Source organism: Electrona antarctica, assembly GCF_951216825.1.
Source record: "Electrona antarctica genome assembly, chromosome: 1".
NCBI lineage: Eukaryota > Metazoa > Chordata > Actinopteri > Myctophiformes > Myctophidae > Electrona > Electrona antarctica.
In genome coordinates, this window is record NC_136806.1 from 51,206,740 (window position 1) to 51,219,931 (window position 13,192).

General features: G+C 41.7%; 2 protein-coding genes across 2 annotated transcripts; both read right to left on the reverse strand.

Annotated features, from left to right (window-relative positions):
• Positions 1-235: 235 nt before the first annotated feature.
• Positions 236-3,010, reverse strand: LOC306939616 (tripartite motif-containing protein 75-like). Its single transcript, XM_079524240.1, has 2 exons — positions 2,870-3,010; positions 236-1,982 (listed from the first exon to the last, which is right to left on the reverse strand). Exon 2 carries the CDS (start codon positions 1,978-1,980, stop codon positions 436-438), a length of 1,545 nt encoding a protein of 514 aa, XP_079380366.1. The 5' UTR covers positions 1,981-1,982; positions 2,870-3,010; the 3' UTR covers positions 236-435.
• Positions 3,011-7,914: 4,904 nt separating this feature from the next.
• LOC306924099 (tripartite motif-containing protein 75-like) lies at positions 7,915-10,767 on the reverse strand. The gene is made up of 2 exons (XM_079502448.1): positions 10,627-10,767; positions 7,915-9,665 (listed from the first exon to the last, which is right to left on the reverse strand). Exon 2 carries the CDS (start codon positions 9,661-9,663, stop codon positions 8,119-8,121), a length of 1,545 nt encoding a protein of 514 aa, XP_079358574.1. The 5' UTR covers positions 9,664-9,665; positions 10,627-10,767; the 3' UTR covers positions 7,915-8,118.
• Positions 10,768-13,192: the final 2,425 nt, after the last annotated feature.

Here is a 13,192-nt window from a genome sequence, read left to right on the forward strand (position 1 = left end):
TCGCTGGGGGCTGGGCCCCCCTGGAAACTGGTAGACAAAACATTTTCTAGTCCCCATTTGCAGCATCACTGACTGCCATAGTGCATGTTTAAATCTTATGTAGCTACTTGTACACGTTAACAAATGAAACATACAATGGATGCCCTCTGCTGGAATGTGTCACAATGACCACACTATAAGGTAAATAAGACAACCTGGTAAGATGTAGTGGTTTCAATAAGGACAAATATCCATGTTTCTTCAAATAAAAGCTTTATTAAAACAAATTCAAAATTAAGACTTTAAAACTCAATAGAAACCTTTTTAAAAGTATTAACACATATATAAACACAACAGAGCTTTGATAGCTACAATAACATTAAAACTCACAGTACACAAGGTCATACTTGACAGTCCACATTTTGGTGGAAATGCCTTTGGTGGTATTGACTGGAGTTAATTTGGGAGACTTTGAGAAGTGATGGTGAGCGGCTCGAGATCAGATGGAGAGCGATCAGATCGAGTGCACAGGTATGGATGCAGTACTCTACCATTAAATGTCAGGCCAGAGAACACGTAGATCAGATCTTTTGCAGCCACGTTGTGAAAAGAGACCTGTCCCGCATCATGGTCTACAAAGACCCCCACTGCCTGTGGTTTCTCCTTCACAAACAGATTGAACCCAGAAGACACTGAGCCATATGCACGATACTGGCCAGCATCCAGCACAATGACCCAGCATTCATTCCTAACAGACATGCTGATAGGATACTTTCTGTTAAGAGATGCACTCGCCACTCCTACAGCCCAACTAGTCTTCCCCTTTACCTGGACCTCAAAGTAAAACTTCCCTGATCTGAAACCTTCCTTTGACAACACTGCGTGATGTTTAAATCGCTTTCTAGCATCAGGGACATCTTGAGGTGTTGCTCCAAGCATCACTGCTTTCCCATCGGGGGACACGATGAGGTCACGGTGTGCAGTGTCTGGGTCAAGGGTCACATCCACAGCACAAGCCTTCAGCTGCTGCAGAGTGACTTCCTGATCCAGAAGAGCTGCACATCTCCTAACGCAGTTGGTATCAGGGAGTTTGAAGTCAACCACGGTGTTCTTCAGGTCCTTGTTCAGCAGAGCAGGCAGGCTTGACAGCAACAGGACAAGGCGATCGTGATCGACAAGGCGATGGTGTTCATCAAGGCAATGGTGATGCTCCAGGTCATCACGTTTCTTGTCGAGCTCAGCGATATCCATGTTCAGTTCTATAATGAAACCTTCCGCTTGCTGCTCTGCCGCTCTACACCGGTCCCCAATCACCGCAACTAGATCTGGCCGGGAGCGGATCAGCTGCTGATTGAAGACTCGTGCCCTCTTAGTGAAGAGTTTGAGCTCACCGAGCCTCTGTGACCGTGCATTTATCGCACTCTGGACTTCTACACGCTTGGAGTCGTATTCCGTCTCAAGTAGTACAACGTGGTGATTGTTGTGGTCCGTTGTCATGCAACCGCCACAAATAAATGCCTGGTCAGTCTTACAATAGAGGTTAATGAGCCTGTGATGGTTCTTGCACAACCCGTCTTCAAGACCTGATAGAGGCGCAGATAAAGTGTGGCCCCTGAGGCCTGCAACTCTCAGGTGAGGCTCCAGGTGCGTCTCACAGAAAGAAGCTAGGCATACTAGACAAGACGCAACAGCCATGTCCTTCCTCGCAGAACAGATGTCACAAAGAATGTCATGAGCAGATTGGTTTTCTAGAACCTGAGCCCACTTCTTATGTCCTATAGCCAACTCGGACATGACAGTATTGACTTGCATTTGAGGTCTGGTTGGAAACGTTGCATTACACAGAGGACACTGGTAAATGACCCTGGTGTTCCAGTAGTGTTGAATACACGCCTTGCAGAAGTTGTGGCCACATGGTGTGGTGACTGGTTTGGTGACCACATCCAGACAGATCGCACAGACCAAGTGCTCACCGGAAAGAAGTAACCTGGCAGCTGCCATATCTGGATAGAAAAAAGAAAAAAAGACAAACTATATGAATCTTAAAGCCATTTCAGTTCAAGATACATTTAGCATCCCCATTCCAGGGCTAAGGGTAAGTGAAAATCTACAAACAAGAGTTACAACAGCAACAACATTTAGTGTATAGCAAAAGCAGAAAGCCAACTCAATACTGTACTTAAGTGTAAAGTTATTTTTCCCTCTTCTTAACTTTACTGGGCATTTCCAAATTTCAGTACCAACAGTTTACTTCTACTCCACTACACCTCAGAGGCAAATATTGTAGTTTTACTCTACTACAAATTGAAAACATAAATTAAACAACCAGGTGCTCAGAGATGTACAAGTCAATAAAGATAATAGATCAAATCATGTTGGTTTAATAGTATTTTCCCTTTTTTAACTCCAGAGTGCCCGGAGACCCCTTTTTCTCTGGCATAACCAATTCAGCCCTATACATTTTGACCATTTGAAAATGGCAGATAGCTCACTGTGAGCTTGTAGATTTGCCATTTTCAAAAGATTGTTATACATTTGAAAACTTGTGAAATGGGAGTTTCTGCGTAAGTAGTTAAAGTGCATTTTGATATCATACCAATAGGCCTAATTTTTAACCAGTTTGTTCTTGAAATATTTCTACATTGCAGTATTGATATTTTGAAGTACTTCCCCCCCCCTCCCCCGGCATGGAAAGCTGGGTGATGATGTGCACTAAACAAACATCTTTGTTGAAAATGGCAGTTGTGATCTTGCCCCCAGAAGAGACTATAAGCTTAAGTGGTAAATCTAAATGAGTGTTTTCCCATATAGCACACAGTTTTAAAATACTTATATATTGGGTTAACAAGAATCTGACATTTGATTGAATTAATATAAGTTTTCTTCTTACCTTGACTATGGTGCAATTAAGTTTAAAAATAAAGAAATCAGTCGTGTGGTGGCTGTTGACACGTACCAAACCTGTGCAAAGCTAGCGTTTTTGACTAGTGAACGCAGCTGAAAGGAATCAAGTTAATTGCGGGTGTGTTTCATTTAGGTTTCATCATCATCAGTGGTGGAAAGTAACTAAGTACATAATACAATTTTAGGCATTTGTAGTTTACTTGAGTATTTCCAATACCTTTACTTCAGAGTCAAAAAGTACAAATTGCAAGTACTTTTCAGCCACTGCAAATTAGTTATGAATTGTAATGTCTGTTGTCAACAAACAATAGTGCTTGCTTTCTCACTGTTCTCAAAGGAAGACGGAATGGAAGATAGTCTATATATTTAATAAAAATAAGAATCAGAAACATGATGAGAAATGAGCTAAGTCAAATTATATGGAAATACAATTAATAATGAATAATATTTACTTATATTGAATGCTTAAATACAGAAATAGACTAAATATACATGTATTATTGATCAACATGTATTAATAGGCCAAGCAGAGATGGACATGAAAACATAGGTAGCCTATACATAAACATGTTGTTTTTTGCCTACTTTGGCTACTTATACCAAAAATATGCATATTATCATGGGTGTTGTATTGCATATTTCTGTATTCTTGGTTTGTCTCATGCTAAAATATGCTGATGTATATTATTAATTTTGTCGAACTAAGCTCTGGAAATATGATTTTGTTTTGTTTTGTCTTCAAATAGGGTGGCATAAATAAAGCCTCTGCTTCAGCGGCAGCCTACACCTTTTCGGTGTTGCCTACTGTGAAAAAGGACAGTACGTTTTTAAAAGTAAGAGTTTTAAAAGTGATTTAAGTGTCATGAATGACGGATTAATCTTCAAAGTACTGTCCCATTCCTTTCATTGGAGCCCTTGCAGCCTCTCACCCTCAAGCACTTACAGCTGAGGGCAGCAATTGGAATTGGGCCAATCTGTATATCTGGATATTAATAAAACCTGGGAATACATTTCTTACCGAGAATTTTCTTCACCAATGTGTTTGTAAAGGTGTCTACTAACACATCCCACATTGGTTTAAATATTCAACCACCCTAGGGGAATTTTTGACAGCTGCTGAAAGTTGGGGTACAACCATTATAAGGCAAAATGTTCTAAATTTCATTATGCTTTAAGTAGCATGTGACTTCTCGAACTAGGGGGTTTTCATCATTCTGAATCCATTCCAAACATTAGTTTTGCACGAAAAACACTCCTTGGGCTAAAAATGGCCATAGCCGTCATCACAAATGTGATGAAGTCAGCACATTTGGGCATATTTGGTCAAGTGGCTATGGCCAAACTAGGGGGTCTATGGCCAAACTAAGGGTCAAACTAGCGGGTTTTCATGATTCTGAATCCATTCCAAACATTGGTTTTGCACGAAAAACACTCCTTGGGCTTAAAAAGGTCATAGACGTCATCACAAATGTGATGAGGTCAGCACATTTGGGCACATTATTTTGGGCAAGTGTCTATGGCCGTTTTTAGCCCAAGGAGTGTTTTTCGTGCAAAACAAATGCTTGGAATGGATTCAGAATGATGAAAACCCCCTAGTTTGACACGTCACATGCTATTTTAAGCATAATGAAATTTAGAACATTTTGCCATATTGGCTGCTGATGGTACCCCAACATTCAGCAACTGTCAAAAATTCCCCTATGGGTGGTTGAATTTAAACCAATGTGGGATATGTTAGTAGACACCTTTACAAACACATTGGTGAAGAAACTTCTTGGTAAGAAATGTATTCCCAGATTTGTCTGGTAATACTGATAATATTCCCTGACTACTGGGACGTAAATCGGGATTTGATCAACCCCGGCTGGGTCGCCTGAGTGAGGGGTATGATGTTGGTTGACCTCAGGATACATCACTGAGGATACGTCCCAGGTGCATCCATGCGATGTATTTTAGTTATAGATATTCTAGTTACTCATAGGAATAGACTATGTGACAACCGGGTATAGTCTTGTGACCACCGGAGAGACGGGTGACAGCCGGAATGTAGACGGCACCCGGGTGAGCAGTATGGGTTAGCGCCCCAGCCTGTGTCCTCCGTGAGGAGGAAGCCCAACAAACCTCAGTGAGGCCTTTAGGAGGGCCATTATAATCCACCACTCCTGAATGAAGTGCCTGGTGCTGGGAGTCTGGTGCAACGCACAGGTCCTGGGCCTGGTGAGAGCAGGAGTGGACCTGGTGAGACGTAGGAAGGGCCCGGACAGGAGTCAACCCACAGAGCCTAGTCCTTCCACGCGCCAAGAAGAATTTGGTTCTCCCAGTCCCGGCAGAGTAGTTCTGGGGCAACAGATTGTGTGGCCTTGCTCATTCCCTGATGGACTGATCAAGGGTAGCTACTGGGACGTAAATCGGGATTTGATCAACCCCGGCTGGGTCGCCTGAGTGAGGGGTATGATGTTGGTAGACCCGAAACCCCGTTGACCTCAGGATACATCACTGAGGATACGTCCCAGGTGCATCCATGCTATGTATTTTTGAGTGGTGTAAACCACTCCTACAACTGGCTTTTTTGTGCAGAAAAAATGAGCATGGTTGCTATGTTCACCCTGTTGTAATGACGTAATGAAATCACACCCGGGTGAACAGGGTGAACATAGCAACCATGCTCATTTTTTCTGCACAAACAAAGCCAGGTAATGAAATCACACCCGGGTGTGATTTCATTACGTCAGACATGATTTCATTACACCACTCAGTTCACACAGGTGTGATTTTTTTTAGTTATACATAGATTGTGCATTAAATTGAGTCATTCACATACATATTAAAGCTGCTATAAGCAATAATGTTTTAGTTTTTTTTTGGTATTCAGACAGCCAGCAATGGGTAGAACGCTCCCAAAAAAATGGTGTCTCTGTGACACATCTAGGGGCCGTTATTAGTGCAGCTGCGTCCGGCAGCCGGCGAAAACTAGAGTTCTCAACAGGGCCGAAAATTAAGTGCCGGCCCTACCTAGGCACTCATCAAATCCTGTACACTCAAGACAATGCCCCCACTGCCACCATACCCTTATCTCTATATGGAGCTGACCTCTGACCTGTTCTAACATTCCATATGTTGATCTGACCTCATCAAACCAATCAAGTTTAAGCTTAGGCATTGTTTTACTGAGGTTAAGTTTAGGAATAGGTTTAGGCACCTTTTCATAGAGGCTAGGTTAGGATTACAGTTGAGGTTACGTTTAGGAATACCAGGTAGAGACCATTGTGAGGCAAGCGATCTGGTATTCCTAATTTCCTATTAAGTTGTGTGTAATAAAAAATAAAAAAAACTGTTCAGGTATTTAATAACCATTATTTTAAAGTGCAAATATAAATACAGTTCATTATTTGTAAATGTTAAATTGGAGATGTGGATGCTTTATTAAGTGCCTAAAACCACCTGTTAAACATGTTAAACCGTGTAGACTGTAATTGATATGATCCTATGAAAGATGCAAAGAGCATTGTTAATTTCAGTGTTTCTCTCCCGACATGGATACATTTGTATGAATGTATATGAACTGCATGTTGTATGGCGTTGTTTTTGAAATGTTGCCATCGTCCCACAGTAGCCATTAACTACCTCGTTTGAATAATTAAAGTCAAGTTGATCGTTTCACCGATAAAATATATTGCAATATTTCTTGGGTGGAATCAGGAAGTTGATCTAAAAAAAATATATATAGAAGATGGTAAAAATGGATTAAGTGGTTAAGATGAATGTGATAGAGACACAAGGGGACTACAAATTTCACGCCCCCAAATGAGACAGCGGCCCCACTTCTGGTCCGTTTCAACTGTGTACTGCAGCTGCCAATGCAATCCCTATGAGAGGCATCATGAAATACCCTAATTTCACTGGTTCATTACTGAGGCTATAGCGATTATTTTTGTGTTCTAATAAAGTGTCCCATATGTTTGATTTGTCCTTTTCAATGTCACATACCTGCCATCTCAATATACATCCTACAATGTACTATAATATACTCCAGTTTGTGAAAAGTGCTAGCATTGTAAATCTCAAGTCAAAGTGGTCGCATGGTATATACGTCACGGTTGCATCCCTTGAGGTTTTCAATACCCAGATATATTTGTTGTATTTCGTTTTATATGATATGTATTTGTTGAAAATGATCTAAACAGCTTCTTGCAAGACTATTATTAATACTCATCTGGAGAATTCACTAGGTAGTTGAAAATGTCAGGATGTCACTCCTCCATTTAGCTGGGTTATTTTCCCATGCAACTATTCAGCAAAGTTAATTATACAACAAGTTGACACACTGTCGGAGCTCCGTGGTAGGTAGAACATATATAGTAAGCCCGTGACATGTTCAAAATATAGACATGAATAACAAAGTCAGTCGGGATCGGGATGTATATTGAGAATTCCACTCTTCAAAGTCGGTGCTCGTAGCCTCGTAAAGGCAGTGACATCAGGTTCTCTGTCTGCCGTCTCCCCTTTGCTCCGTTAACATTATGGGTAACTCATTTAAGTGGTAAATTAAATGTGAAATACATCCTATTGAAAAAACAATATATGTTGACAAAGACACTTCATACATTTGGAAACATATTTTTATTAAAATCAATATAGTCTTCAGTTCATTTTATTTTAAAAGTAGGCTAACTACAGTTGAATTTCAATGGACTTCTATGGGCTGGCCTGCAGTATCCATGCCAACGGACCAGAAGTGGGGACGCCGTCTCATTTGGGGGGCGTGAAATTTGTAGTCCCCGTGTGTCTCTATACTACTTGTCGCTGGGGGCTGGGCCCCCCTGGAAACTGGTAGACAAAACATTTTCTAGTCCCCATTTGCAGCATCACTGACTGCCATAGTGCATGTTTAAATCTTATGTAGCTACTTGTACACGTTAACAAATGAAACATACAATGGATGCCCTCTGCTGGAATGTGTCACAATGACCACACTATAAGGTAAATAAGACAACCTGGTAAGATGTAGTGGTTTCAATAAGGACAAATATCCATGTTTCTTCAAATAAAAGCTTTATTAAAACAAATTCAAAATTAAGACTTTAAAACTCAATAGAAATCTTTTTAAAAGTATTAACACATATATAAACACAACAGAGCTTTGATAGCTACAATAACATTAAAACTCACAGTACACAAGGTCATACTTGACAGTCCACATTTTGGTGGAAATGCCTTTGGTGGTATTGACTGGAGTTAATTTGGGAGACTTTGAGAAGTGATGGTGAGCGGCTCGAGATCAGATGGAGAGCGATCAGATCGAGTGCACAGGTATGGATGCAGTACTCTACCATTAAATGTCAGGCCAGAGAACACGTAGATCAGATCTTTTGCAGCCACGTTGTGAAAAGAGACCTGTCCCGCATCATGGTCTACAAAGACCCCCACTGCCTGTGGTTTCTCCTTCACAAACAGATTGAACCCAGAAGACACTGAGCCATATGCACGATACTGGCCAGCATCCAGCACAATGACCCAGCATTCATTCCTAACAGACATGCTGATAGGATACTTTCTGTTAAGAGATGCACTCGCCACTCCTACAGCCCAACTAGTCTTCCCCTTTACCTGGACCTCAAAGTAAAACTTCCCTGATCTGAAACCTTCCTTTGACAACACTGCGTGATGTTTAAATCGCTTTCTAGCATCAGGGACATCTTGAGGTGTTGCTCCAAGCATCACTGCTTTCCCATCGGGGGACACGATGAGGTCACGGTGTGCAGTGTCTGGGTCAAGGGTCACATCCACAGCACAAGCCTTCAGCTGCTGCAGAGTGACTTCCTGATCCAGAAGAGCTGCACATCTCCTAACGCAGTTGGTATCAGGGAGTTTGAAGTCAACCACGGTGTTCTTCAGGTCCTTGTTCAGCAGAGCAGGCAGGCTTGACAGCAACAGGACAAGGCGATCGTGATCGACAAGGCGATGGTGTTCATCAAGGCAATGGTGATGCTCCAGGTCATCACGTTTCTTGTCGAGCTCAGCGATATCCATGTTCAGTTCTATAATGAAACCTTCCGCTTGCTGCTCTGCCGCTCTACACCGGTCCCCAATCACCGCAACTAGATCTGGCCGGGAGCGGATCAGCTGCTGATTGAAGACTCGTGCCCTCTTAGTGAAGAGTTTGAGCTCACCGAGCCTCTGTGACCGTGCATTTATCGCACTCTGGACTTCTACACGCTTGGAGTCGTATTCCGTCTCAAGTAGTACAACGTGGTGATTGTTGTGGTCCGTTGTCATGCAACCGCCACAAATAAATGCCTGGTCAGTCTTACAATAGAGGTTAATGAGCCTGTGATGGTTCTTGCACAACCCGTCTTCAAGACCTGATAGAGGCGCAGATAAAGTGTGGCCCCTGAGGCCTGCAACTCTCAGGTGAGGCTCCAGGTGCGTCTCACAGAAAGAAGCTAGGCATACTAGACAAGACGCAACAGCCATGTCCTTCCTCGCAGAACAGATGTCACAAAGAATGTCATGAGCAGATTGGTTTTCTAGAACCTGAGCCCACTTCTTATGTCCTATAGCCAACTCGGACATGACAGTATTGACTTGCATTTGAGGTCTGGTTGGAAACGTTGCATTACACAGAGGACACTGGTAAATGACCCTGGTGTTCCAGTAGTGTTGAATACACGCCTTGCAGAAGTTGTGGCCACATGGTGTGGTGACTGGTTTGGTGACCACATCCAGACAGATCGCACAGACCAAGTGCTCACCGGAAAGAAGTAACCTGGCAGCTGCCATATCTGGATAGAAAAAAGAAAAAAAAGACAAACTATATGAATCTTAAAGCCATTTCAGTTCAAGATACATTTAGCATTCCAGGGCTAAGGGTAAGTGAAAATCTACAAACAAGAGTTACAACAGCAACAACATTTAGTGTATAGCAAAAGCAGAAAGCCAACTCAATACTGTACTTAAGTGTAAAGTTATTTTTCCCTCTTCTTAACTTTACTGGGCATTTCCAAATTTCAGTACCAACAGTTTACTTCTACTCCACTACACCTCAGAGGCAAATATTGTAGTTTTACTCTACTACAAATTGAAAACATAAATTAAACAACCAGGTGCTCAGAGATGTACAAGTCAATAAAGATAATAGTAAAAACAAAAAAAAAAAAGTGCTCCTTGATCAAAGGGGATGAAACTGATACAAATCGATGGACCGTTAGATCAAATCATGTTGGTTTAATAGTATTTTCCCTTTTTTAACTCCAGAGTGCCCGGAGACCCCTTTTTCTCTGGCATAACCAATTCAGCCCTATACATTTTGACCATTTGAAAATGGCAGATAGCTCACTGTGAGCTTGTAGATTTGCCATTTTCAAAAGATTGTTATACATTTGAAAACTTGTGAAATGGGAGTTTCTGCATAAGTAGTTAAAGTGCATTTTGATATCATACCAATAGGCCTACTTTAATTTTTAACCAGTTTGTTCTTGAAATATTTCTACATTGCAGTATTGATATTTTTAAGTACTTCCCCCCCCCCCCCCCTCCCCCGGCATGGAAAGCTGGGTGATGATGTGCACTAAACAAACATCTTTGTTGAAAATGGCAGTTGTGATCTTGCCCCCAGAAGAGACTATAAGCTTAAGTGGTAAATCTAAATGAGTGTTTTCCCATATAGCACAGTTTGAAAATACTTATATATTGGGTTAACAAGAATCTGACATTTGATTGAATTAATATAAGTTTTCTTCTTACCTTGACTATGGTGCAATTAAGTTTAAAAATAAAGAAATCAGTCGTGTGGTGGCTGTTGACACGTACCAAACCTGTGCAAAGCTAGCGTTTTTGACTAGTGAACGCAGCTGAAAGGAATCAAGTTAATTGCGGGTGTGTTTCATTTAGGTTTCATCATCATCAGTGGTGGAAAGTAACTAAGTACATAATACAATTTTAGGCATTTGTAGTTTACTTGAGTATTTCCAATTAGTCTAGTCACTGGAAGGGGGTATCATGCACCCCCCGGAATTATACTTCTAATCAGTTTTTTCTTATTGGAAAAAATGTGCTGAAAATGACGAGTTATGATAAAAAGTTGTCAAAATGTCCCACCTACCTCAAAACCCCCTTTTAGGTATATGGCTCTGGCGAAATTGTGTAAAGGCAAATATTAATTCACTAAAATTACATAAATAGACATGGTGGTCTGAAATTGGTCATGGAGTATCTTGACACATAGGGGTAAGTAGCAGAACAGGATTTGGTTGGTTGCTACCATTATATTCTTAAATATGACCCACATCATCCTCAGAAACACACAAAAATATGGTGTCCGCTTGACTAATAACAACAAAGATGGTTATTTTCCAACACATTATGGTGAGTATCACTGCCTCACTTGTATATAGAAAACTTCCCATATCCCTAAGCTTCAATTTGAGCCCAAGATAACCTTTCTATCTTGTAAATTACTCTTTCTGTCGCCAAAATTCTGAACTATACCTCAAATCGGTGAAAATTGTATATTCAGTCAGTTTCAGCTATACATTTGGAATGAATGATTGAATAACCGAGTTTGAACTGACTCCACATTATGGAATATTTCTTGAATAAGCCATGTTAAAAAGTTGGCAAAGTGTCCAATCTACCATTGTTATGCAAATGAGTTATGAAACAATCGATTTTCACTATATCTCAGCCAATATTGCACTTAAATGAACAAATAAGGTGTCTAGACCTATGTTTTGAGGGTCAACCGGTCAAGGATCTCAGTGAAACTATTCTTAAAGTGACCACATGTGCCCGTGGCATGCTGGTGTACAAATCAGTGCTGCCATTACAATAAAGTCACATTTATACCAAGTAAGAGATACCAATATTGCATATAACTTTTACAAATAAGGTATCTAGACAGGTGCTGTGCATTTAAGCAAGCTTTATAATTTAGAATATACTGTAGCATAACATAAAAAACTAAAAACATTCTTAGTATGAACAATAGTATACGGCAGTATACACGCTATAGAATGGCCTGCAATATGCAGTACAAAATTCAAACAGTCACACAATCCTGTAACAGTATTCCATCCTATTACTATACACACTCAAAGGCAAAAATGTAAACAGTGTACAAACAGTGACCACCCTAGCCTGCACCATAAAGAACAAAATGCACAAACGTCACATTAATCAGTCATCGTGTTCATAGAACTCATCAGTCTTCTTTGTCTTCTTGTCCATGGTCTCCAATGACAAGGATTTTCAACCATCTCTGCCCTTCATATGGTTTTGTTTTTACCACAATAGCTTCATCAGCTCGCTTGTATAAGGCGATGGTTCTCTTCAGAGCAGAGTAGCATGGAGGAAGACGAGCCAGGTCAACTTTAGATTTAAGAAGTGAGTTTGTCATTGGTGACGTCCACTGGGGCGGCGGTGGCTCAGGGGTAGAGTGGCTGGATGGTAACCGCAAGGTTGCCAGTTCAAACCCGGGCTCCCCCAGAGTTAGTGTCGAAGTGTCCTTGAGCAAGACACTGAACCCCTAACAGCTCCCGATGTGCAGGTTGGTGCTTTGCATGGTTTCCGCTGCCATCAGTGTATGAATGTGTGTGTGAATGTGTGTGTCTATGTAAAGCGCCTTGGATAAAGGCGCTTTATAAATGCACCATTTACCATACTGAAGACTCGCAACTCTGTCCATACAGCAGACAGATGAATTGCTCCAACTATACTAATTAAGGATCTGTTCCATATAGTGTAGCACAAGGCACATTTGAAGGACCCCCATAACCCTTACAGGTCCATTTGGTTCCATTTGTACATTCAGAGTTGCACACCCGTAAGGGGCCCTGCATATCAACAGCTCAGTGGCCTTGTGGTCAGAGCGTTTGCCTTGAGACTGGGAGGTCGGGGTTCGATCCCCGGCCGGGTCATACCAAAGACTCCGAAAAATGGAACCCAGTACATCCCTGCTTGTCCCTGCTTGGCACTCAGCATCAAGGGTTGGATTGGGGTAAGTCCCTGCTACATACTAGCGTCATGTCCAGGGGGTGTACTTGTACATCAAGCTGCCTCCTACTACAGAAACAGGAGATAGGCTCCTGCCCTATGGGCCTCATGGCTCTGCAAGGCTTACAGGTCCATTTGGTTCCATTCTGTACACACTGTAAAGTTACACACCCGTAAGAGGCCCTGGATATCATCAACAGCTCAGTGGCCTTGTAGTTAGAGCGTCCGCCCTGAGACTGGATGGTCAGGGGTTCGATCCCCAGCTGGGTAATACCAAAGGGTTGGATTGGGGTAAGTCCCTGCGACATACTAGTCATGC